Here is a 27,806-nt window from a genome sequence, read left to right as displayed (position 1 = left end):
TCATAATGCTAAAATTTTCAGCAATTGCTATAATTTAATTTGCCTTTTGCTTAGCCACAGTATTTGATAATATGTTAATGAAAAACTAGCTATCTCCACTAATTGCACATGGTTACTAGAGGTCTTAATTTGATTCTCTATGTTTTAATTTTTTGTTATTATAAAGGTGATATACGGAGGGGTTACAGTTACATAATTCAGGTAAAGCATACATTTCTTTTGGACAATGTCACCCCTTCCCTTGCTCCATATGTTTTAATTTTATAGTAGCATAGGAGTTTATGCTTGCCAGCATCACCAATAAGGAAAAATCATACAGTTCTTTATCAGAGAAATAAAATCATTAAAGAGTATTCTTCTGGGCTGGGAATGTGGCCTAGTGGCAAGAGTGCTTGCCTCATATACATGAAGCCCAGGGTTCGATTCCCCAGCACCACATATATAGAAAACAGCCAGAAGTGGTGCTGTGGCTCAAGTGGCAGAGTGCTATCCTTGAGCAAAAAGAAGCCAGGGACAGTGCTCAGGCCCTGAGCCCAAGGCCCAGGACTGGCAAAAAAAAAAAAAAAAAAAAAAAAAAGAGTATTCTTCTAAGCATAACCTAATGCATATATCAACTGAGGCTAGTTGAGACTTTCAAGTGGAAGAAGAGCAGGGTTACACTTGAATACAGAGTGTACAAGCCAAGCAACAACCACATTGGGGCAAGGAATCCTGACTTTTACTAAATACTCCCAAGTTCTTTTTTTTTAACTTAAGACCTTATTTAATTTTTCCCATGGAAGGCAAAAGTAAGCACTGAAAAATAACAAACATTAGTCACAAATTTACAACAAAGGAACCCTGTTTGTTTTTTCCATTTTAGCATATTGTCAATGCTATTGAGCAGACATGAGTTTATAGTGTAAAAATAATGACTCACAAGCATTTGTGAATGTGAAAAATAAAGTCAGTGGTAGTCCATTTTCCAGACAAGACATTGTAAGGTTCACTGGAAAGGAAACCTTTCACATAGTTCAGGTAGAAAAGAATTTACTGGAGGGAGAGCAAACTGCCAGTCCGATGGAGATGATGGAGGCAGAGGGAGACACAGAGGAAGGAAGAAGAGAGAAAGGGAGGAAGAGAAAGAGAGCAAGGCAGTGGAACAAAAAGGCTCAAGTTCTATAAAATAATAAAGAATACAACTTCTACATTTCCCAACATTCATATTCTAGTAAAAGGACATGGGTCTTTAACAGAAATGAACATTTCTCTATGTGCAAAGCCAATTCATCACAAATGGCAGTCAGAACAAATAATCCTACTGCTCCCTCATTAAATTTTATGATTTAGGCATGAAACAAAGCCACTCTCTGCTTTCAACATGTTCATCCTTTAGACTAAACATCAATTTAAATATGTAAAGAAGAGAACATAAGGGGACAATCAATGCTAAAGAATTAGAGTAATTCAATTCTTTGCTACTAATGGCTAATTCTTTGCTACAGTGATAGCAGTGCAGTTACAACAGTTACATTTTATCCATCCATCCATCCATCCATCCATCCATCCATCCATCCATCCATCCATCCATATCATGCTGGTCCTGGGGCTTTAATTCAGGACCTGGATATTGTCCCTTAGCTTTTTCACTCAAGGTTGGCACTCACCACTTGAGCCATAGATCCTCCATTTTTGGCTTTTATGAGAGAAGAGTAGGGGCAGTGGTGAATAGAAGATAAGAATCTCATGGATTTTCCTGTCTGGGCTGGTTTCAAACAGCAGTTCTCCCATTTTGGCTTCCAAAGTAGCTGAGATTACAGGCATGAGCCCACAGCACCTAACTACTCATATAGGAGAAACATGTTCAAATATATATACAGATACGTATATATGTGTGCGCACACACGTACACACACACACCCACACACCCACGAGGCATAAGTAATTTAAAGTAGAAAGTCTACAAGAACCTAGGGTATGAACAGTTCACATTTCCTGAAAAGCAGTGATATGGTGGGAAGGGCCAGCTGTACTGTCTAACATAACTTAAGCTGAAAGAGAATTATTCAACTGAACATTAAGCAAACTGCAGTTTTCTAGGTAGTTTTAAGTCACAAAATAAAGAGTCCTGTATAGAAACACTGTGAGTTTATGAAATCTATTAGCAACAATACATTAATCACAAGGCATATATAGGCAGCTGAACAAGTTGGAACATTATGTACATAAGAAAATTTTTTAGGGGCTGGGGATATGGCCTAGTGGCAAGAGTGCCTGCCTCGGATACACGAGGCCCTGGGTTTGATTCCCCAGCACCACATATACAGAAAACGGCCAGAAGCGGCGCTGTGGCTCAAGTGGCAGAGTGCTAGCCTTGAGCGGGAAGAAGCCAGGGGCAGTGCTCAGGCCCTGAGTCCAAGGCCCAGGACTGGCCAAAAAAAAAAAAGAAAATTTTTTAGGTAAAACCTAAATAGTTATTATTCTAACTTTATCTGACATACTTTAGGAAACTATTCCCCCCAAATCCACTATGACTATAGTAAGACCAGAACTTACAAAAACAAAAGTAATTTTAAGGCAGATTGCTCACTGGCATAAAATACTACCAAACTTTGGTGGCAAGCAATTACTATTTTCAAAAAATACATTTAGGGCATGTAGTATGTTTTTAAATAAATCATTTCGCTAGGTAAAGAAGAAATTCTAGAATTAAGTATATTATAAAGTTCCAAGTGGCTCAGAACAACAGTGACTCTTTCGACTAGTCTCTATGTCTTTCTGTCCTCATTTTCTTTGCATGTAGATAGTTTAGCTTAAGCCACAGTGTGTGACCAGCTATTTCCTAAATAAGCCTTGCTCACTCACTGTCTACTAACTTTGTACCTACTCTAGTCTAGTCTATCTGGATTGTAAACCCATATTCAAACTGCCTCAAATATCCTTACTTGTTCTACTTTCCCCAACAACCTGACTTAATTTTAATAATGACCTCCTTTGCATTACTTATTACAGAATTACTGTACTTAAAGGCTATATTGTAACTATTACAAACCCAAACCTTCCTGTCCCAGGGAGCTCAGTAGGTTAAAAAAAATGTAGGGGATGGAGCATGCATGGCTAGGGTGGTAGAGTGCCTGCCAATGGGCAAAAGCCAATAACAAGTTCAAGTCCTAGTTTTAGACAAAAAAAAAAAAAAATACAAGAGATTAAGTAGTATAAGTAGATACCACATTAGCAGAAAGGATTGTTAACTTATTTGAGGTGTCACAGAATGTATACATTTCAGCTGAACTTTATTTAAAGCACATAATTTAGAAGGAAAAAGATACAGGCAGGGCAAAGGAATAGAGAGTGAAAGCAAGATAAGGAAGGAGAACAGAATGCTTTGGATTCAGAAGAGTGAAAATTGGGAAGTTTGGGAGACATAAGTTGTGAAGATGGACTACAGAATGTTAAAGGTATGACAAGCGAGGCTAAGAATTTTGATATTCATTTTCCAATATCCATTTGAAACCAGAAGAATTTAGAGGGCAGAATGATATTACTGGTTTTTATTTCAGCACAGTGGGCAATGAAAAAGATAATTAGAAACAGAAGAGGCCAGTGGATGAGAGAGTAATAAGGGAATTGTCATGATATAAGCACAGAAAATAAAAGACCGAACTACCAGGGTGCTAGTGGCTCACGCCTGTAATCCTAGCTACTCAGGAGGCTGAAATCTGAGAATCACAGTTCCAAGCCGGGTAGGAAAATTCATGAGACTCATCTCCAATATACTAAAAAAAGATGAAGTGGTGCTACGGCTCAAGTGGCAAGCACTAGCCTTCAGCAAAAAAAGCTCAGAGACAGAGCACAGCCAAGAGTTTAAGCCCCAGGAAGGGGGGTGGGGGGGAGAACTAGACTGCAAAGTGGGAATGAAGCATTACAAGGGAAAGAATACAGATGGGCAGGAAGAGTTAACTATGCGATTATACAATTATATTACATCTTCTAATTCATGAGTAGTGACTTAATTAACAGAATATGAGATGGAGAACATAAATGTTTTAGACACACTACATTTAAGGTCCCCAGGGAATATAATTTTAATGGATAAAGAGATGGCAGCTGACTTAAAAAAGAGACTGAGATTGCCACATATACTTAGGAATCATGAGAGCACACTTAACCCTTGGGAACAGATGCCAGTATCCAAGGAGAGCAAACATAATATTAAAGAGTATAAAACAGAATCCTAGGCATACTGTCATTGAGAGGGTTCAGGACAAAAATGTACAATGTGGACATAGGACAGAAGGGAGGGAGGCAGAAGAGCATCAGGAACCTGGAGATAACTCCAATAGCAAGTGAAATGCAATATGAAGGCTCAATAGGATAAAAATGTTAAAGCCAAATAACTTAGAATCAAAATGACACTGACAATTACAAAATATGAATGACTTAATGCCACTGAATTGTATACTTTGAAACAGATAAAGCCATGACTTTTATGTCACATATACTGTCCCATTTTTAAATTTTTGCTTCTTTTGTTCAGTTTGTTGTAATTTGTAAAACAGGATTTTGCTATGTACCATAGGCTCATTTCAAACTCATGATCCTACTACCTCAGTCTCCCAAAGTATCTGAATTACAAGGTGAGGGCCATTATTTCTATGTCACCATCATGGTTTTTGTTGTTGTGGTTGGCCAGTCCTGGAGCTTGAACTCAGGGCCTGGGCATTGTCCCTGAGCTTCTTTTGCTCAAGGCTGGCACTCTTCCTCTTGAGTCACAGTGCCACTTCCAGCTTTTTCTGTTTATGTGGTACTGAAAAATCGAACCTAGGGCTTCAGGGATGCTAGGCAAGCACTCTACCACTAAGCCACATCCCCAGCCCACCCCATGTTTTGTTTTTTTTTAAGCACACTTGGAGTAGGAGCTCTAAGTTATCCTTCCCTGCAAACACATTTAAAAACAATGAAACAGGGCTGGGAATGTGGCCTAGTGGTAGAGTGCTTACCTAGCATGAAGGAAGCCCTGGGTTCGATTCCTCAGGACCACATACCCAAAAAAGCCGGAAGTGGCTCAAGAGGTGGAGTGCTAGCCTAGAGCAAAACGAAACCAGGGGCAGTGCTCAGGCCTTGAGTCCAAGCCCCAAGACTGGCAAAACAATCAAACAAAAACCCCAATGAAACACTAAAACAAAACAAAATAAAAACAGAAGGTATCTGAAACAATTCTGTAGACACTCTGGAAAACTAGGTTTAGGGCAAACAAGCAAACTTCAATCAAGTAAAGGTAACCCCTTCAAAATGGCAGAAAAGTTCTGTGATAGTTTACCTGCTTTGTCCCAATCCATCCCTGGACAAAGCCTGGAGCAGAATGACTTTTGTTTTTGTTTTTGTTTGCCAGTTCTGGGCCTTGAACTCAGGGCCTGAGCACTATCCCTGGCTTTTTTTTTTTTTTTTTTTTTGCTCAAGGCTAGCACTCTGCCACTTGAGCCACAGCACCATTTCTGGCCATTTTCTATATATGTGGTCCTGAGGAATCGAACCCAGAGCTTCATGTATACAAGGTAAGCACTCTTGCCACTAAGCCATATTCCCAGCCCCCTGCAGAATGGCTTTCAATCCCCATACCCAAGGGAATAGAGTAAAATGATAATGTCCACTTTTACCTCGCTGGGATATACTAAAGGAGCTTCAAATGAGGACTTCATCTCTGTTTCACATAACTTAGAATACAGGTAGTAAAGTGGCAGGCACTGCTCAAAAAGCTCAAAGAATAATACTTCAAACCCCACTGATTATAGAGGTAAGAGATAGGAAACCTCCAAATGCAACATCTATATTAAACCATCAAGGCTCAAAGAAGTTGGAGTAAACCATATGGGATACTCCTCACTCAAAAAGCAGCCATGTATGCAAACAGCCATATTATATTTAGAAAGCCATATGCATACTCAGGCAAAAAAAAAGTGTTTTAATAAAAGTTCTGTAAAAGCCTTAATCTCTTTCTTCAGGTTAATCATGAAACTTAGAGGAAGCCAAGCCAAGTAGTAAAGAATGCTCCAGCACAAGGCAAATCTGCTGAGAGAAATAAAAGTGTGCTTATGTGCCTATCTGCTCTCCCTCCCTCCCTCCCTTTCTTCCTGTCTTCTATCCTTCCTTCCCTTTCCCCTCTTTAATTTTGGAGGTACTAGGCTTTGAACTCAGGGCATTGTGCTTGGTAAGCAGCAAACAGAACAGTTCTACCACTTGAGCCATGCCACCAACCCTCTTTTTAATGTGTTTGTGAATCTCAGATAGAAAAACTACCAAACACTAATTGAATATAAGCTAAAAGGATTAGATGTTTCAGTATTCACCACCAACATGGAATTATTTACAAAATAATTTACTTTTTGGTAATAGAATACACAAATTTAATAAAATATCTGGAATGCTGCTTACCTATGAAAAGGGCTTAAATGTTTATTTTTATCTCTGATTTGCATAAAAACATTTTTCATATTATACAGGCAACATGATTTGAGGGAAATTATTTAAATTACTGTTGGAGCATGAAATAATCTTGTAACTAACTTTTACATCTTTAATTTGTGTACAAATAAAGTTATTCATCTGGAATAGCGATGAAGTACCAACGGTTTTACTTTGATAATACCAAGTCAGCGTAGAACATTATATAATGTAATAATAGTTCCCATAATGATTTAAAACACTCTCAAAACAAATGGGCTACTATTGTCACAATAAAAGAAACAAACAAAAATAGAAAAAATCCTATTTCCAAAGTTAACATAATAGTTAAATGGCTAATTTTCAATTTTTTAAACTCACAAGATATAGAAACTTCCAGTTAGTTGGGAATGATGATGTTCAGCCCTAATCCTGCAATTTGGGAAGGCAAGGCCGCATTTTGGCTTTGAAACAAGCTTAATTTACATAGCCAGTTCCAAGCTGGATTGAGCTATACAATGAGATCCTATATAGAAGAGGAAAGAAAGAAGAAAGAGGTAGGGAGAGGAAGGGGAAGAGGGGGAGGAGGAGGGAGGAGGGGGAGTAAGAGGAGGAAGAGGAAGAAGAGGAAGAGGAGGAAGAAGAAGAGGAGGGGGAGGGGAAAGGGAGAGGAGGAGAAAGAGGAGAAGACAAGTGCAGTGGGTCACAATTGTAACCCTAGCCAGTTAGAGCCTGGTATCAGAAAAATTATACTACAGTTCAAGGCTAGCCTAGGAAAAAATTGAGATTTCTACCTCAATCAATTAAAAAAAAAAAAGCTGGATATGCTTGTGAACATCTGTCATCCCTGCTATGTGGGAAGCATAAACAGGATGGCAGTTTAGGCAAAAAGTAAAACCCTACTGAAAAGGGAACAGGGGTATTGTCAAAGTGGCAGAATGCTGACATAGTTTTTACCAAAATATTTTTTGTCAGTTATGGGGCTTGAACTCCGGGCCTGAGTGCTGTTTTTGAGCTCCTTAGCTCAAGGCTAGTGCTCGGCCACTTCCAGTTTTCTGGCAGTTAACTGGATAAGAGTTTCACAGACTTTCCTCCCCAGGCTGGCTCTGAACTGCGATCCTCAGATCTCAGCTAGGATTACAGGTGTGAGCCACCAGTGCCCAGCCCAAAACTGTTTAACTACACTTAAGGTCTAAAGAAAATTCCTTGGGGAAATAGGAAAACTTTAGGTGAACACCAACAGAATAGCAATGAAGAGGAAGAAATAAATTGTGTGAAAGAAGCTAAAAAGATATTCTGGGGCTAAGAAGTAAATTATGTTAAATAAACAAATGAGAGGACTGGCTCAAATGGAGTTGCTAGGAAAGCACAATCAAAAAATAAAAACCGGATTGGGAATATGGCCTGGTGGCAAGAGTGTTTGCCTTGTATACATGAAGCCCTTGGCTCCATTCCTCAGCACCACACATAACAGAGAAGGCCAGAAGTGGTGCTGTGGCTCAAGTGGTAGCCTTAAGCAAAAAGAAGCCAGGGACAGTACTCAAGCCCTGAGTCCAAGCCCCAGGACTGGCAAACAAACAAACAAACAAAAATCTGTGTATTCCATTACAACAGTACAAACAGATCATGATAAGATTCAAAAGAAATTCCTGTCACTTGATGGGATGGATTATGCCTATAACCTAGGTACTTTGGAGAGATGGTAAGATTGTACCTTGGTGCCAGTCAGGGCAAAAAGTATGGAAGACTTCTATTTAAATCAACAAACACTGGGCATGATGGCTCACAACTGTCATCCCAACTTCACAGGAAGTATAAATAGGATACTAGTCTAGGATAGCCTGGGTCTTTTTCAGATAGTAATTATGGTGTCTTCTCTACTATGTCAAACTTGACAATCAGTGTTTCTTTGTGTGTGTGTGTGTGTGTGTGTGTGTGTGTGTGTGTGTGTGTGTACACGAGGCCTGGGGCTTTAATTCAGGGCCTGGATGCTGGTCCTTAGCTTTTTTTTCACTCACGGCTTGAGCCACAGCTCCACTTTCTTCTTTTTAGTGATTAACTAGAGATGAGAGTATCATGGACTTTCCTACCCAGGCTGCCTTTGAACTGTGGTCCTCAGATCTCAGCTTCCTAAGTAGCTAGAATTACAGGCATGAGCCACCAGTGCCTGGCCAAGCAGTACTTCTTAAAGGTTAGATGCAACACAAAGACTCAAACTGCACCAGTGAACTGCGTGTGTTGTATGTGTGTGTGCATGTGTGCCAGTCCTGTGACTAGAACTCAAGGCCTTGGCACTGTTCCTGAGCTTTTTTTGAGGTTTACAGTCAGCCCAGGCAGGAAAGTACATGAGACTCCTACCTCCATCACCAATAAGTGGAAGTGGTAGTGATGACTCAAGTGGTAGAACACTATCTTTAAGCAATAAAGCACAGGAACAGTACCCAGGCCCTGAAGAGTTCAAGCCTCAGGTCCAGCACAAATAATAGATGAATGGATGGAGACAGACAGAGACAGACATAATGAATGTAAAAATATGATATCTATCACTAGAATCACAAAAGGAAACAACCCCAACATCCACTTGAGAAAAATTCTTAGTGTAATAGAGAATTAACTCAGAAAGCCATCAAAGGCTGGTAATGGCAGAAAAGAGCTCCATTTCTTAAACCCACCGTTCAAAAGCAGCATTCTGCAGAGTAAAATAGTTCTTTGTGAGTTAACTGATTCTCTACAAACACCCACATCTCATTCTTTGCTTGTTCCCACATCCACCTCCAAGTAGGGACAGCTGGAAGTAAATCCAGGACACCAATTTAGTAGTGGAGTCTCTCAGCACATTCCTTTCAGTTCTGTTTGAACTATCCACAATGGACTTCTCCTCATGTCACCAGAAACCATAAGATGGTTGCTGGCTATGTCCACATCCAACGTATTATCTAATTGGAACTTCATCACTGGTTTCATCTATAAAACAGCTCTCTGTTGGAGTTCATTGATCTTGGAATCCACACTCTCAGCAGGAAAATGGATTCAATGTCTATCTTCTCTGAGACCACAGACAAACCAGGCAAAATAAATCCTCATGCAGGATAAGTTCCAATAAACAAAAAACTTTTGTGGGGCTGGGAATGTGGCTTAGCGGTAGGGAGCTTGCCTAGCATGCATGAAACCCTGGGTTCAATTCCCCAGCACCACATAAACAGAAAAAGCAGGAAGTCGCGCTGTGACTCAAGAGATAGAGTACCAGCCTTGAGCAAAAAGAAGCCAGGGCCAGAGCTCAGGCCCTGAGTCCAAGCCCCAGGACTGGCAAACAACAACAACAACAACACCCCAAAAAACCTTTGTGGCCTGGCTAGGTGAATATGGGGTCACATTGGTAAAGAGGATCCAAGAGGCAGCCACTTATCATCATCAATCAGGTTATGCTGTTGAGAGGTTTCAAACCATGTCTTGAAAAAACATGGAGAACTTACTTAATCGTCATCATCACTCTATGAAGTACATTATATAAAATTCAATTTTACAGATTCAGAAACAGTTTAGCAAAGTCTAAGTAATTTATCTAAGATGAAAGAAAAGAGGCAATGAGGGGAGAGTAATGTGATTACCTGTGGCATTGTCTGCCCAGCTCTATTCCCTCCTTTTCCAGAAAACTATCTGGGCCATTCTCAGAGATCTCATGTGATCCTATTCTCTTTCACCCAGCTGATTAGCCAAAATATGGTACCCAACTCAGTCATAACCAATGTATCTTTTCCTTCAGAGGTCTAGACTTGAGGTTCAAAGATTTGAAGTTACTGATCAAAGCTGAAGCTATTTAGTTATAAAGCCCTGGTGCTCTGGGCAACCACATACCACGTATGACTAAAACCAGTCTACAAGAGGAAAGAAAGAAACTAATATAAGAAGGACTATAAGTCCTTCTGGAAGTGTGACTCAAGTGGTAGGGCATCAGACTTGAATGAAAAAGCTAAGCAAGAAAAGAATGAATAAAAGAATACAGAAAAAGCATGCATTTGAAGCTGTAGTTCCTATTCTCACTGAAGTTCAATGAAATTTTTTCTTTTTGAGATCAGCTTTCCTGGAACCTTTAACTTCTTTGTGTATTCAAGCTGCCTTTATCACTTACAAATGGAAGACTCCTAATTAATTCAGAAGGAGAGGGGACTGGAGGGATGATGACGGGGAGAAATAGAGGGAAGGCTGGCAGGGAATGTGGGTATCCAGGATAATCATAATAACAATCAACAAGTATTAATAAGAAAATGTCCAGTATGTTCAGACTTCAAGAAAATGCTTACTAACGAGCTAAGATTAATGCACAAAATGGCACATACAAGATATCTATGATTGAGTTTTAAACTTCATGAGACACATAAGTACTGTAAGAGTTCAAAAACAAAAATAGGAGTATAACACAATTATGTTTCCTTCATGTTATGCCAGAAAGATGAGAAAAGTGGTGAGCCAGACATAGGAGGAAGCAAAGTCATTCCTGGAAATAAGAGAACAAGAGTAGGAAAGAGCTAAGGAAGTATTAAAAAAAAGAAATTCCACCTGTTTTGTGGAATGGTGAGAAATGGGCTAAATAAACAAATAAGACTAAAACCACACAACATAAAGCACTAAAGTTAAGAACTTGATATTGAACATATAAGATATAAAAAGATATATACTGGCAAACTGCTAGGCTATCCCATTCACCTAAGAATGTTGAGTTTGGCTCACACTTGTAATCTGAAACCTGAGAAACATGGTTCCCTAAATTAACCAGTAAAAAGCTGGAATTAGCCAGCCATCAGTGGCTCACGTCTGTAATCCTAGCTACTCAGGAAGCTGAGATCTAAAGATCTCAGTTTGAAGACAGCCAGGGCAGGAAAGTCTGTGAAATTCTTATCTCCAATTAATCACAGAAAAAGCCAGAAGTGGCACCATGGCTCAAGTAGTAGAGTGCTAGTTTTTTTTTTTTTTTTGGCCAGTCCTGGGCCTTGGACTCAGGGCCTAAGCACTGTCCCTGGCTTCTTCTTGCTCAAGGCTAGCACTCTGCCACTTGAGCCACAGCGCCACTTCTGGCCGTTTTCTGTATGTGTGGTGCTGGGGAATCGAACCCAGGGCCTCATGTATACAAGGCAAGCACTCTTGCCACTAGGCCATATCCCCAGCCCTAGAGTGCTAGCTTTGAGCGAAAGGAGCTCAGGGCAGAGTTCAAGACCCATGGCAAACAATTAAAAAAAAAAAGCTAGAAATTAAACTGTGGCTCAAGTGGTGGAGTGCAGGCCAGCAAGAGTTCAAGGCTCTACATTCAAGTCCCAGTACTAGCATTAAATAAACCAAATAACTTTGGGTTTGGGTGAGACTGCAACAACAGAAAGCAAAGACTAGATTCACAATATAATTCTATTTTACTTTTCCCCCAAGTTTCCAAGTAGTATTTTTATCTACCGTGGAGCTTTCATCAAAACTTTGCTGTAAAGCTAAAGCCAGAGGGAAACTATTAACATGTATCAGTGTATAAGCAATTATGGCACTGCTGTGAACCTACTTCATTCAATACACCATTAAAACCTGTGAACTGCTGGGTGAGGGTGGCTCCCACCTGTAATTCTACTCAAGAAGCTCAAATGAGAAGATTGTGGTTTTAAGTCTACACAGTCAAGAAAGTGTGTGAGACTTTCTCTCCAATTAACCGCAACACAAATATATACACACGCGCGCTCAAGAGGGGGCTGAGAATATGGCTTGGCAGTAGAATACTTGCCTAGAATTCATAAGGCCCTGGGTTCAATTCCTCAGCACTGCATACATAGAAAAAGCCGGAAGTGGCGCTGTGGCTCAAGTGTAGAGTGCTAACCTTGAGCAAAAAGAAGCCAGGGACCATGCTCAGGCCTTGTGTCCAAACCCCAGGACTGGCCAAAAAAAAAAAAAAAAAAAAAAAGCTCAAGTGGTAGAGCACTAGCCTTGATCAAAAAAGCTCAGGGACGGTGTGTGGCTTCTGAATTTAAGACCCAGGACTGACACAAACCAAACCTATGAATTATTATTGTGACTATTTTTTTGGCAATACTAAGCATTGTACTCAGGATTTAGTCAGAAGCTCTATCATATAAGACATGCCCAAACCCTTTGTAAATAATTCTCATTTTACAGATTAAATATATTCAGGCTCAAGTAAATTAGATAACATGTCCAAGATCACATTACTTAAAAAAAAAAAAAAAGGCTGCTGGCCTGTGGAGTAGTAAGTAGGTAATAATTCACTGGCCAACCCAAAAATCTTTTTTCACCAAGGACAAATCATGAAGGTAGGTAACAAAGACGACAGTGAAGCCAACATTTATTAACTCCATAAAAAAAAACTATGCTTGGGGCTGGGGATATGGCCTAGTGGCAAGAGTGCTTGCCTCGTATACATGAGGCCCTGGGTTCAATTCCCCAGCACCACATATACAGAAAATGGCCAGAAGTGGCACTGTGGCTCAAGTGGCAGAGCGCTAGCCTTGAGCAAGAAGAAGCCAGGGACAGTGCTCGGGCCCTGAGTCCAAGCCCCAGGACTGGCCAAAAAAACAAAAAAAAAAACCAAAAAAAAAACTATGCTTAATCTTACTGAATGATGATGTGTTCAAACCTTAAAATCACCAAGAACTTTTGCCTAGAGTACAATAATAGATGGCTTGAGAGGAATTCAAAATTAGTCTTATTCTAGAATTCATGTGCCTATAATACACATTGCCTCCCTAACTGCAAGTCCACTTGAACTGCACAAAGGAAACAGAATTAGGACAGAATGAGTAAACCCTTTAATGAAGACGACAATAATTGGAACAGAATGTTGAAAGGGTGGCAATGATCAAGATATAGTATAGTCATGAACTGTTTTGTTAAATGACAACTCCTTCATACAACCAAAGATAATTTTAAAAATTAAAAAATTAAAATTAAAAATTGGAAAGCTTACCTTCTCTGCCATTCTGTTATCAAAGTAGTAAAAACAATCATCGAACGAAAAATATATAAACATATCTAAAATAATTTGTGATAAGTTTAGGAATTAAAATAAACATCTAAATATGAGCTAATTTGGGGATGGTTTCACAGTGAATTTTGCATTATACTCCTAAGTAAAACCCAAGATTCAAAGAGAAAGGATATTAGCTGTCAAAGATCATACAATTTTTCAATTTACAATTCGGAGTCAAGAGTAGCTTTGGACTCCTATCTCAGTTTTTCTTTCACAATACAACACTGACAGTTTTGGAAAATCAGGCTTTTTCTAGGCTGACAGGTGCTTGACAAGGCAATTCTACTTATGCCAATTAATCCTCAACTACAACAGCATAAAGAAGTGTAGGAATAGAGGAGAACCAACTGGATTCCCATTTTTAAATAACTACATATCACAGTAAACTGTTCAAGCACCAAGGGCCGGTAAATCTCACAGAGCCTAAAGCTAGTATCCTTAACTAAAAAATTCATACTCCTGAAAGGGGTTGACAAAGTTGAAGAACAATCAGAACAGTGACACTGATCAAGATGTATTGCACTTATGAACTGATGTGAATTGAAATCCCTTTGTACAACTAAAGATAATAAAAAATTAATACTCTTTAATGTGATAGTAAATATGCATAAAAGAGTAGAGGTGAAAGACTGGTTGAGATATAAAATAGTCTCCTGAGAATTGGCACAGTTGTGTTACCACCAGCATATACAGACAAGACAGACCAATTGGAATAACAAAGTTTAGAAATGATTACAAGTACATAAAGAATTGTATATACCAAGAAAGTGGTATCTCAAACCATAAAGGTAAACATTTTAAAATAAAGGAGATGGCTAATGCCTGTAATAATCCTAGCTACAAGAGAGGCTGATATCTGAGGATTGCAGTTCAAAGCCAGGAAAGGGGGCTGGGAATATGGCTTAGTGGTAGAGTGCTTGCCTAGCATGAGCACCACATGTGGCTCAAGAGGCAGAGTGCTAGCCAAGGACAGTGCTCATGCCCTGAGTTCAAGCCTCAGGATTGGGGGGAAAAAGCCAGAAAAGTCTATGAGAAGACTTTTATCTCCAATTAGCCACCTAAAAGTCAGAAGTGGACCTATGACTCAAATGATACATAACTAGCCTTCAGCAACAACAAAAATGTCTAGGTCCTAAGTTCAATCAAGCATCAGGACCAACATAAAAACAAAATGTAACAAAAAGAATCTGATGCCAGGCACCAGTAGCTCATGCCTATAATCCTACCTACTGAGGAGGCTAAGATCTGAAGATCGAGGTTCAAAGTCGTTCAAAGCTAGCCCGGGAGGCTGGGAATATGGCCTAGTGGTAGAGCACTTGCCTCATTTACATGAAGCCCTGGGTTCGATTCCTCAGCACCACATACATAGAAAATGGCCAGAAGTGGCGCTGTTTAAGGCCCAGGACTGGCAAAGTAATAATAATAATAACAATAATAATAATAAAGCCCAGGCAGGAAAGTCTGTGAGACCTTTATCTCTAATTAAACACCAGAAAACTGGAAGTGATGCTGTGGCTCATGTGGTGAGCCTTGAACTGACGAGCCTCAGTGACAGTGCTCAAAGTTCAAGTCCCACAACTAAGAAGAAAAAACAAAGAATCTGAATGAAAAAAAAAAGATACAAAATAGATGCATAATTGCAAACATAGTTGCATTTTACCACAGAAAAGGGACTATGAGTCCTAGTATGTAAAAAGCTCCTAAAATATTAGACATTAAAAACTCTAACAAATATGGCCCAAAAGTTTAGAGAAGTTCAAATGATTCATAAAAATGAAAAGATGTTCAACCTTATAAAAGCAATAAAAATTAAAATTACACTGAGATACTATTTCTCACCTTGTTTTTGTACTGGTACTGGGGTTTGAACTCAGGGTCTTACATCTTGTCTTTTTCTGTTCAAAGCTGGTACTTCCGAATATACTTTCAGTGAGAGCAACAGATAATTCCATAATTACTGATGGAAATCTAAAACATTACAACTCCTAAAAGGCAAAGAAAACTGCAATATTGAGCAAAATTTCATTTGCATGTTCCTTTGACCCTACAGTATCACTTTTTGTTTTTTTGCCAGTCCTGGGGCTTAAACTCAGGGTCTGAGCACTGACTGGTCTCTGGCTTCTTTTTTTTTTGCTCAAGGCTAGCCACTCTGCCACTTGAGCCACAGCACCACTTCTGGCCTTTTCTATATATGTGGTACTGAGGAATCGAACCTAGGGCTTCATGTATACAAGGCAAGTGCTCTTGCCACTAGGCCATCTTCCCAGCCCGACAATACCACTTTTAAGAATTGACTCTAAAGATATCTGGCAACAGACTACATGTATTGGTAGATCCTAATAGCAAAATAATATAAACAACATATGCAGCTACACAAAGAAATAGGAATATCACCATTCTGGAGTTTGACGTATACTACTTTTTGCAACAGAAAAGTGCAAAAATATGAATATGAATACATATGTATATGCATGTGTATGCATGGACTTTTAAGAGGAAATGCTAGAATATTAAGAAGTATAAAAATAGGAAAAAAGAAGACACAGTTGAAAAAGACACTCTTCTAAATATACCTTGAATAGTTTTAACTTTTAAACTGTTATATACTAAAATAAAATTACATAAAAAAAGGAAAGAAAGCAATTCTTAACTATTGGGGGGGGGGGGGAGAGAATTCCAACCCTGAAATGAAACAGCCTAATTGATGAAAAAGCATAAGGATTTTTTTGTTTTCTTTTCAAAACTACTCACTGAATATAAGAAACAATTTCAAACCAGTAGCAATGAGTATTCAGATCAACCTGCTCCATTAAAAAAAAAAGCTTCCTGTAGAAATAGCTAATGTCCAGGTCTGGGACAAGAAATGTGCCAAGATCTGCCTGGGCATCTTATTGTAGCAAAAATAAGAAAGCTCTATAAAAAATGACTAGGATTATATACAAACATGGGAATCAACATGAAGAGGTTCTCATTAGTCAAAAATGGAACTAAATATTAGCAAGGTTGACAAAAATGGATGGAAAAACAGCAAAAATGTTCTGTTTCCCTATTGATGTCAAAAACAAAACAAAACTAAGAAAGAGAAGCACTGCTTATACTTGTTTGTTGTATGTACTCAGGAGAATGATGGTAGGACAGTGGAAACAGTCAAATTAGCATGCTTCTTTCTACCATAGATAGCACTACCCTCCTATTACTCTCTTTCCTTGTCCCTTCAGGCCCAAAGTGGTAGCAACTGAGTTCCCCAGGGTACTGTTCTATTCCTGCTGGGTTTCCTAAAACATTGCCTATACTTTTGCAAATAGTGCTCTTCTTAAATTTTATTCAATTACACCAAGCCTTTTTATACTAAGGTTCTGAAATACCTTCTTCAGAGTAGCAACTAAAGATTGGGAGAACTAAAGAATTGGCAGTCCTAGATGGTGAAGTGTAAGTTCTTTTCTCGATAAAAGAATTAATAAATGTGGACAGAATAATAGAATTAGAAAATCTTCAATTTGTTATCCCTAGTAAAATCAATGGATGAAATCATTGGCTCAATGGTTTTACAAAATTTTCATAATCTGTTACCTCCCGAACACAATGACCAACCTTAATGTCACTAATGGTGAGCCAGACATGTTATTTTATTCCTCCTGATGTGATACAAAAGATAACACAATCTATGAAGTACTTTGCTGATAATTATCAAATCAGGCTTTTAGAGCAATTTATAAAGGATATGATAGAATCTAGAAACAAGTTGAATATATCAAGAGGCAGATAGAAAATTCCAAAAGGAGAAACAGTATTGAGGTAAAAAACAGTGAATCTTAACAAAAAAGTTGAACATGGTGTGTGCCTGTTATCCCAGGTCTGCAGGAGGTGTATACAGGAAGACTGGAGGCCCTGATTAAAGAAATGAACAAACATGAAACCCAACTTGAAAAATAACTAACGCTAAAAAGGGTTGTGGCCCATGTGGTACAATGCTTATCTAGCAAACCCAAAGCTCTGAGTTCAAACCTTATACCACAATCATGCACAGATGCAAAAGGAAAAAGAAAAACTACTGTTTTAGATACTCAAGAAAATAAGAATGTAAACTGAAAATTAATGACACCAAGGAGTTTCTAATTTTAATTTTGTTAATTATAATAATGGTTATTTTGTGATATAAGAAAATGTCCAGGCCCCTGGCACAGTGGTTTACTCTTATAATTCTAACATATCAAGAGCAGAGACCAAAAAAATTGCTATTTGAGCCAAGCCTGGCAAAACATTAGCAAAAATCTCATCTCAATCAATAAGCTGGTTAGAGTGGCAAGCCTGTCATCTCAGTCAAGGGGAAGGCCTTACATGGGAGGATCAGGTCCTGAGGCCGATCAGCTCCTAGACTCAAAAACATGTTTCCTACTTGAAAAGTAAAGCAAAAGGGCTAGGGGCATGACTTAAGAGTACCTGCTGAGCCAAGAATGAGGCCCTAAGTTCAAACTCTAGCACTACCAAAAATAAATATAACAATAAAAGACATTTTTGTTTTGGCAGTATTGAAGTTTGAACTGAGGACCTTGCACTTGCTAGGCAGGTGCTCTACCACCATACCCCTAACCCTTTTCCCTTAGGTATTTTTCAAATATAATCTTGAATTTATACCCATGGTGGCCTATTTATATTCCATGTAGGTGGCATGACGGGCATGTACCACCATACCTTTTAGTTGACAGGGTCATGCCAATTCTTTCCCCTACTGGTCTCAAACTCTAGAGCCCCACCTCCCATATAGTTATTTATTTATTTATTTTGGCCAGTCCTGGGCCTTGGACTCAGGGCCTGAGCACGGTCCCTGGCTTCTTCCCGCTCAAGGCTAGCACTCTGCCACCTGAGCCACAGCGCCCCTTCTGGCCGTTTTCCATATATGTGGTGCTGGGGAAATCGCACCGAGAGCTTCATGTGTAGGAGGCAAGCACTCTTGCCACTAGGCCATATTCCCAGCCCCCATATAGTTTGATTATACACATGAGCTACTGCATCTAGCTGTTCGTGTTTTTAATTAAGAGACGCTTATTAAAGTTGGGCACAGTGGCTCATAAATATAATCCTAGCTACTTTAGAGGTTGAGACTAGAAGGATCAAAGTTCAAGGACAGCTTAAGCAGAAAACTTTGTGAGATCCCTTCTCAATGAAGAGCTGGATATGGTAGCTCGTGTATTAGCTACAAAGTCTAACATAGATCATGTCTAGGCACACATCCAGGTAGAGAGTACCTATGTCAAAAATAATCAGCAAAAAAGAGGGCTGACAGAGTGGCTCAGCAGTAAGAGTGCATGCCTAGCAAGTCCGAGTCCTTGAGTTCAAATCCCCAAGAATCATCACAAGAGAAAAAAAAAAAACCAACAAAACAGAAATAGAGACTGAGAAGAACAGAAAGATAGACAGGCATGCTTATATTAAAATGTTTGGGAACCGGGTGCCAACGGCTCAATGCCTGTAATCCTAGCTACTCAAGAGGCCAAGTGAGATTGAAGGAGTATGGTTTGAAGCCAGCCCAGGTAGGAAAGACTGGGATGGTCTTTTCTCTAATTAACCAGCAAAAGCTGGGAAGTGGAGCAGTGATTCAAGTGCTAAGAGTGCCAGCCTTAAGCAAAAAGTTCAGGGACAATGCCCAGGACCTGTGTTCAAGCACCTGTACCAGCACAAACACAAACACAAACACACACACACACACACACACACACACACACACACTAAAGTTTAGGTTAAATGGTAATATATTTAATATATTTTAGTAAGAAAAAGGCTAACTGATAGATGAGTCAAGTGTAACAAACAAAACTTAAAAAACACAACTGGGGTTCCCTATCCCATTTCTGTGTATGTTTGAAACGTTTCATTTTAAAATTATCAACCCCCTCAAATAATCCATATTTTTTTTCTACTATACAGTCTCAAACTTGGTGTGGCTACCTATATTTCATTCAGGATCCTAGATCTCACCTCTTAAAATTCTGAGTTTGTTTGTCTGGGCATGTTCCCATTTAAAACAAGTTCCTCTAGTGAATCTGATATAGACAATCTACAGACTTGTATCTGAAATTATATACTTAGCTTACTTCACCACAAGTCTTTAAATATATCCCAAACCTTAAAGAAAAGGCACGATCATCTCTCTCACTTCCCCATTAAGCCTCATTCCACCCCTATCTTAGTGTGACAGACATTTAATTAATCCTGTACCTGAAATTATAAATTCTGAGAGCAGGGCTCGCGTTTATTTTTATTCCAACTGCACTCCGGAGTGTTTAGCATACAATATACACTGAATAAACATTTGTTGAATAGATTAAAAGAAAAAAGAAGAGCTAATGTGATCCATGGTTTCAAAATTAGTTATAGACAACAACCTGAGAAACATTTCAATTTCTTGTCAAAAGTTTATATAGTAAGAATGGCTGAAAAGGCAGGACACAAATTAGCTTACCTTTCAAAATACAGTACAAATTTAGGAAAAGCTCTCAATTCTATGAGAATCAGATTTTAGACATTAACTTGAATACCAAGCTTCCTACTGTTTTGAAACTATAATAAATGTACTCTATGTACAACAATCCAAAACAGGGAGAGAAAGGCATGTTAGCAAAGTAAATTGAAGGCATGCATTTTAATGAGCACACAAAAAGTATCTTAATTACCTCCTCTGTTTAAAAAGTACAAACCTCTAAAGTTATTCAAAGCTAAGTGCCAAATAAATATAACAATCAGTTTAGGAACTAACTCCAGTATCAGTATGAACCAAAGATGGCTCATAATTCTTTTATTTCTATCTAATGTTATTACCAAGGAGAATTTTTTAGAAAGCACTGTTAGTTTTACTGATAGGAAGAATATCAGTAAATATCTGATCTAATTCTTCTTTCTACAAATAGACAAAGTGAAGCCCAAATAAGAAAAAAAAGATTTATTTCACTACACAGCTAATACCAAAACATGAGTAAAATAATGCTTTATCATATGTGCATATTTTCTAGTGGCTTACTGTGGACTTCAAGTAAGTAGATATTTGCCTGGAAATGGGAAAAATAAACTACTGAACACAATATGTAGTATTTTCTGTTATGTGGGATTTTCTGTTATTCATCATGAGAGAATTTGTAATTTTCACTGTGTCCCATAATAGCAAAATTTATGATGAGACACAGTACGCTATAAGGTCAATGTCTAGTCTGAAATGGAGAATTTAAATTTTATATAGTTTCTTCCTTTAGATTAAAAGCATTTATGACTCAAGGATGAATGAATGATACAATTCATGTCTCAGTTGTTACTCTAAGCCACCTCTCTATACACCCACAGGATGCTTGTAGTGCAAGAGTACCTACCTATTTACAGAACATATACTAAAAGATACAGAAGGAAAACAAGATAACATCTCAATTAGTTCAATTTCCTTAAATATAAATTTAAACCCCTGGCAAAAAGTAGATATGCTATAAATAATGACTAAATGAACAAATATGGTCCTCAAAAACCCCTTTCCATTCTACTGAACTGATCTGAATGTCTGCATTTTCACTTATAATTAGCTTGAATACCTCAATAAAACATCTGGGTTTTGAGGACATGGTTTGAGGTGTTAAATTATTCTGTACTTACAGAAGACAATATGACCATAATATGACAATTAACAAATGCTTACTAAACATATGCTATAATATATTAGCACTATTATTTAATTCTTAAACATCCAGTACTATATAACTCTTCTCTGATTTTCCTGAAGATAACACAAGCTTTCAGAATTTGTTTCAGTACATACATGACAAGGCTTAGATCTATCTGACCCTAAGCAAAGATTTACAGTACAAATAAATGAATTAGGAGACTAGTTTGTTTAAAAAAATTCTTTCAAAAGAGGCTTCTGCAGTAAGTGGCAACTTGATTGCTCTGCATGAGGTATAGACAACAAGAGATTCCAGAAGCACATTTCTGGATACCTCAGCAGCTAGTGATCTTAAAAAGGAAAATAAAGGGGCTGGGAATATGGCCTAGTGGTAGAGTGCTTGCCTCGTATACATGAAGCCCTGGGTTCAATTCCTCAACACCACATATATAGAAAAAACCAGAAGTGGCGCTGTGGCTCAAGTGGTAGAGTGCTAGCCTTAAGCAAAAAGAAGATAGGGCCAGTGCTCAGGCCCTGAGTTCAAGCTTCATGACTGGCAAAAACAAACAAATAAATAAAAATAAAAACGTTCTTGCAACATACTAATATGAAAACAACGTGGTGTAAACGAGGCATGTGCCTCTAATTCCAAGTCACTAAGAAATTTGGGGTAAGAAGTTTGTTCACTTGAGGGCAGGAGCATGGGCATCAGGATAAGACCTCATTTCTTAAATAATAAGTCAACAAGATATACAGCTTATGTCAACACTCATTAACATGTAAATTATTACCAATAGTAAGTATACAGCTTTGAGGCCTAAAACTGTCATGATCTCTGGCCTTTGCATTCTACTAATACTAGTAGAATCCTAAATGTGATTAATTCAACTTGCAGATCATTCAGATGAGTTATAAAATTATTTAGATTTCAAAATGCTACTCAGAATCTGTTGTAATAACTCTCAACGTGTGGACTGGAATTGTTAAATAAAACTTAACAAAAACTGTAGTCTAGTGACAGATCTAGTAGTGGTATTAATGACAAACAAGTTTATGAATAAAAACTATTTTGGGACTTGAGAAATATGAATAAAAATATATTAAAGTAGAGATGTTGAGAAGGCAGCTAGACCCTTGAGATTTAAAAATACAATAGTAAAATAAAAACATATTTGGGTATCACAGAATAATGAAAGGTGATTGAGTCTGTAAAGAGGGATATCCAAGACAGTGAAAAGGAAGAGAGCATAATAAGCCAAAGACTAAGGCAAAGAAAAACATGAAGGCTAATGAAAAGATGGGTAATACTAAGTAAAAGAAGCCAGGAAAGTACAATTTTCCAACTAATAGACAACTCTTCATTTAGGTCTGTTTCCCAAAACATCATTTTAAGAGAGAGAGAGAGAGAGAGAGAGAGAAATAGTACTAAAAGAAGTATGTTCAAAGGTCAGCACAGTGTTAGAACTCAGAAATTACTATAGTTCCCTTCACTCTCTTCCACTCCACTCTTACAGTTTCACCAGCTGCAAGTACACTGCAAAGGTCAGAGCTAGGTGCTCATGCCTGAAAGCCTAGCTATTCTGGAGGCTGAGATGTGAGGATCTCCATTCAAAGCCAGCCCAGTCAAGAAAGTCCCTAAGACTCTGAATTCCCAATTAACCAGCAAAAAAGCTGGAAATGAAGCTGTGCATCAAGTGGGAGAATGTTAGCCATGAGAGAAAAACTAAGGAACATCATCCAGGTCCTGAGTTCAAGTAACAAGTACTGGCACACATCACAAAAGGGGAGGGGAGGGAAAGGGAAGAGAGGCAAAAGAAAAGGTTGGACAGCCACTTACCAGGTTCTTCCAGCTACATTATTTCATAACTTATCATTATGGTCCCTCAAAAAAACAAAAAGAGGGGTTTTGGTTATAAACCTAGGTTTAAAAGATATTTGCCAGTAAACTGTCGGAAACCAAAAGGTTTGAGATTACTGAAAAGTAGATTTAGTAAAAGTGAAGAAAGCCAAACACCAATGGCTCCTGTCTGCAATCCTACTCAGAAGGCTGAGATCTGAGGACTGTGGTTCAAAGCCAGCCTGAGCAGGAAAGTCCATGAGACTCATATCTCCAATAAACTACCAAAAAGATAGAAGTGGATCTATAGCTCAAGTGGTAGAGCCTTAAGCATTAAAAAAGCTCAGGGACAGTGTCCCCGCCCTGAGCTCAAGCCTCATGACTAGCACAGGTGTGCACGTGCGCATGCACACATACACATGCAAATATAAAAAATAAACTGAGGAATAGTTATCCTTAGTATTCTGAAATTACAAAAAAACTACAAATAGAGTATATTGTACACTGCACATACTCAATAAGTATCACTTAAGTCAGGTGCCAGTTGCTCAGATCTGTAACCCTAGCTACTAAGGAGGTTGAGACATGAATGATAATTCTTCAAAAGCCAGCCTGGGCTGGAAAGTCCACAAGACTCCATCTTCAAAATAATCAGCAACTGGGCTTGGTTGAAGTGGTGTAGTTTCAGCCAAACAAGCAAGCCAAGCAAGGTGGAAGCCTTGAGTTCAAACCCAGGTTTGGGCAGGGAAGGAGAAAGAGGATAGGAGAGGAAGAAAGGAAGAGAAGGGGTGAGGGAATGTCAGTTAAATCAACAAGGCAAAGGGTCAAGCAAGGGTGGCCTAGGCCTGTAATCCTAGCTATTCAGGAGACTGAGATCTGAGGATCAAGGTTCAAAGTTCATGAAACTCTTATCTCCAATTAACCAGAAAACTGGAAGTGGCACTGTGGCTCAAGTGGTAGAGTGCTAGTCTTGAGTTGAAGAGCGCAGGGACAGCACCCAGGCACAGAGTTCAAGCCCCAGACCCCACTAAATAAATAAATAAACAAACAAACAAAGATCAAAACAATCTAGAGAGAAAGGCAACCAATCATACCTACAATATAAGCTAAGTCCAAAGCCCAGATAAGAAGAGAAGAAAACATAACTGAAAAAGAAGAGTGACCTGATCTGTCTGTCATTCTGAACAGTAAAATGAGTGAATAATAAGTGAATGCTCTATGATAAACACAAAATATTATGCAAAGAAAAAAATTATGTTTGACATTACAAAACTGGAAAGAACTTTGCCTCCATATAAAAGTCTAATTTTAATGAAGTTCAGATATGGTAAATAAAATTTCAATACTAGCTTTTAATTAATTGTTACAGAACTGAACGGAAAAAACGGACCAATATTATAAGATTACAAGGGGCATAAAGTAACCAAATCTGTTCACTGCCTAGTTTTTTTTAAAAGTGATATTCGAGCTCCACAATGTCTATTTGTCCTAACTCTGAGTGCCTTTATGGCTTAACTCCTTGTCGCTTCCTTTGTCAATCTTCATTTTTCACCCTTGGTGTTCTCTCGAGGTTTTTCCCTTTATCATTACATCAGGTTCAACTTGTACCTCTGGGTGACTTTAAAAATAATTCTTTTTAATTAGTTTCATATCTCCAATAGTCTACAGGTCATTTCTTCATAATTGTATCACTATTTCCTTAAACATATCTAAAATTAAATGTATCTGTATTTGTTATTTTTTCCCAAGTGATTTCCAATCTTTGCTATTCTCATATATATTCCCTGTAATTCAGGCTCAATATATATATATTTTTTTGGCCAGTCCTGGGCCTTGAACTCAGGGCCTGAGCACTGTCCCTGGCTTCCTTTTGCTCAAGGCTAGCACTCTGCCACTTGAGCCTCAGCGCCACTTCTGGCCGTTTTCTGTATATGTGGTGCTGGGGAATTGAACCCAGGGCCTCATGTATAGGAGGCAAGTTTTCTTGCCACTAGGCCATATCCCCAGCCCCAGGCTCAATATTTTTAATCATCTGATTTCTTTGCTTTCTAAACACCATCAGTCAAGTTGCATTAATTCTTCCTTACACATTTTCATGCCCTATTTTTAGGCTTTAGCCATTTCTTAGCTGTTATTGTAATTTAAAAATTCCCCAGCTTCACCCTATCTCTAGTCTTTTCTGACACTAACATATCTTGCACACAATTACCAGCTTCATCTTCACCTTGTAAGAGTTCTTAGCCTAACACTTGAGTCCTCCAACCTAAGCCCAATCTATTCTTCCAACATTATCTTCTTCTGTTTCCCTGCACATGTCATTGTAGTCTATTCTTAATTCTTTTTATTTCTATCACTCAATAAAATGTTTTAAATTCATTAAGAATCAACCTTCTTCATTGTTTCTCAATATGGAGAGAACCCATAGTAATAATGAGACACTTCAAACACACTTCATAACACTTTATAGTCAAGGATCTTAAAATAATTATGAAACTTCAGGGGAGAAACTCTACACGTGGAAACTGTACACAGATATTGAGAGCAACAGAAATGCTGATTTTAAACAATCTATAAAAGTTTCTTGTGACTAAAAATGAGTTTTAGTTAGATATGAATGACATTATTACCAATCTGAATTCCCAAAATGACATCACATAACATACAAAATTTTGTCCATATACACGGTCTCTAAAACTTCAGAGATGGTGTGGATTTGTTTGTACTCAGTTGTATTATTAGATTGCTTTTGGTTGTTAAAGTAAAAGGAGAAACTTGCTTACAAGCGGCTTACAACTATTAGTATGGAGAGTAACCAAATTCCAACTATTTACATATAATAATATGTTATCAACCACGGAACGTCCTTTAAAATAGGATTTTTTGTTTTTCATGTCACTACAACTTCTTTAGACTGCTTTAAAAGTAGCAATGCTAACCAGACCACCACTAAAAATGGGCAGTTGTAATATTGCTGTGGTGCTAAATACAAATACTATAAAAGATGTCAGTCAACACTGTGATGACCTATGCATTACCTTGGGTTTTTACACTTAATAATTCAGCAAAAATTTCCTTCAACCTCAGGATACCCATACCATTTTATTTCAAAATCACTTCCTCAACACTGACAACTGTCATTTCCAAATCTAAAACTTAAGCCCCTAGGCGCTAAACCTCTGCAAGTAGAAAGCTGTCTTTCCTATATTACTGGCAACCAGATGGGGAAGATAAGTATCTCCTAAAATCACGCCATTTAACATACTGTGTACGCAGTGCTAACTTCGACGAGAGAACAAGATGCCTGCAACAGCAGCTTGTAAGTGGATTTTTGGGGGGCAGATGAAGTCACTCAGTAAATTTTAGAGGGTTAGCTAGCACAGAACCCTTCAAATGGCAGAGATTCAAGATTCAAGTGGTACTCCACACTTCCCTGGGAAACAAAAAATCTGGCGTTTTCCACGATGATAAAGCACACCTGAGCCTTTCTGGGGCGGCTAGCCAGGCTGAGAGCAAGCGGACGGCAATACACGCGGAACCCAGGAGGGGCCCAAAGGAGACAGACGGTGCCACACTCACCAGCAAACAATCCGAATTCACTTCCGATTTGGGATCCCGCAGCAGGTTGTCAATTTTCTCAAACCGAGTCTCAAAACTGTCCCCAGTCGACATGTTGCTCACTCCGGTGTGACAATATCCTCGTACCGGCAGCGGAAAGCAATTTCAGCCAACTTCCTCTGCGACGGTGGGTTCGCAGTCGCAGCCGCCGCCGCCGGGCGCAGGAGCCGGAACCTCGGGGTCACCAGGTGCGCCCGCTTCCCGCGCCGACGTCCCCTCTTCACTGCGGAGAACGCCGCTCTCCAGAGCCCGGCCCGGGGGCGACAGCGACCCACAGTCGCCCGGATGCCCAAAGTCGCATCCCACCCGGCAGCCCTTCGCGACAGCCCCACGGCGCCGTCGCCAGCAGCCCCGGTCGCTCCGGCGAGGCGCCTCAGCCTAGCGGGCCCCGGCTGCCCTCGCCATGGAGGGGCACGGGTCCGGGGATGGGCCGGCCGAGGGAGGGAAGCGGCCGCCGCCGCAGCAGCAGGGTGGAGACTCCCTCGGGGAAGCCGGGGAGGGCGCGGAAAAAGGCGAAAGCAAAGGGCGGGTAAGGAGCTGCGCCAGCCGCCGCCGCCGCCGCAGCCTGGGCCGCGAACCGGCCCGCTCCGTCCTGAGGCGCCGGAGGCGGTCTAGCACCGCATCCCCGGTTCCACCTGGCCCGGCTGGCGCGCGGATCCGTCTCGGACGAGCGCTGGTCCCCGCAGGACGGCCTCACGCTCCCATTCCGTCGGGTCGCTGCCGCGTTTCGCTGCCGCGGTGTCCGGCGGGGCAGGGCGAGGTCGGTGCCCGATGGAGAGACTTAGGACAGGTTGAGGAGCGGGGTCGTGAGGAAGACCGAAGTTGGGTCCCGGAGGCTTGCGGATGCGGGAGGTAGGGGAAGCTCCTGGGAGGGGCAGCGGCCCAGGCAAGGAAAGGGCGAGTGGCGGCGGCGAAAGCCTCGGATGGGGGGGCGCTGGGGGCCGAGAGAGACTAATATGTCCGCCTTCCTGTTCAAACAAACGGGAGACCGCCGGCGCCGACTGCGCATGCGGGGCGTGGACGCTCGGAAGGGGAACCGGCCGGGCTCCGCGCGCGCGCGCGCACGCTGGCGCCTCTCAGGGCGGGGCCGGCCGGGTGGCGCGGGGCGGGGCGAGTCGATAGAAGTGGGGCGGGAGCGGTGGGGGTGAGGGCGCGCCTAGGGCGGGGCGACCTGACGGGAGCCGCGGGGCCGCTTCGCTGTGAGCGACCTCGGTGGTCGCGGTCGCGGCGGTGGAGGACCGACCTCACCTTTCTCGGCCTCTGGGGGGCAGTCCTGA

General features: G+C 40.0%; 1 protein-coding gene across 2 annotated transcripts in view; it reads right to left on the bottom strand.

The window, feature by feature from the left end:
• Rock1 (Rho associated coiled-coil containing protein kinase 1) overlaps positions 1 to 27,519 on the bottom strand; it is a 123,817-nt gene extending 96,298 nt beyond the window's left edge. Inside the window, exons 1-2 of one of the 2 annotated variants that reach the window (XM_048363696.1) lie at positions 15,032 to 15,038; positions 9,665 to 9,668 (exon numbers count right to left, since the gene is read on the bottom strand). Coding sequence is in view for 1 of the 2 variants with exons in the window: in XM_048363694.1 (XP_048219651.1) it covers positions 26,491 to 26,583 (93 nt within the window). In the remaining variant the exon portion in view is untranslated. Of the gene's footprint in view, positions 1 to 9,664; positions 9,669 to 15,031; positions 15,039 to 26,490 lie in introns of those variants that run through there. The other variant, XM_048363694.1, reaches the window with a different exon arrangement.
• Between the last annotated feature and the right edge of the window lie 287 nt (positions 27,520 to 27,806).

This window comes from Perognathus longimembris, chromosome 15 (genome assembly GCF_023159225.1).
Source record: "Perognathus longimembris pacificus isolate PPM17 chromosome 15, ASM2315922v1, whole genome shotgun sequence".
NCBI classification, from domain to species: Eukaryota; Metazoa; Chordata; class Mammalia; order Rodentia; family Heteromyidae; genus Perognathus; species Perognathus longimembris.
This window is presented reverse-complemented; position numbering and strand designations above follow the sequence as displayed.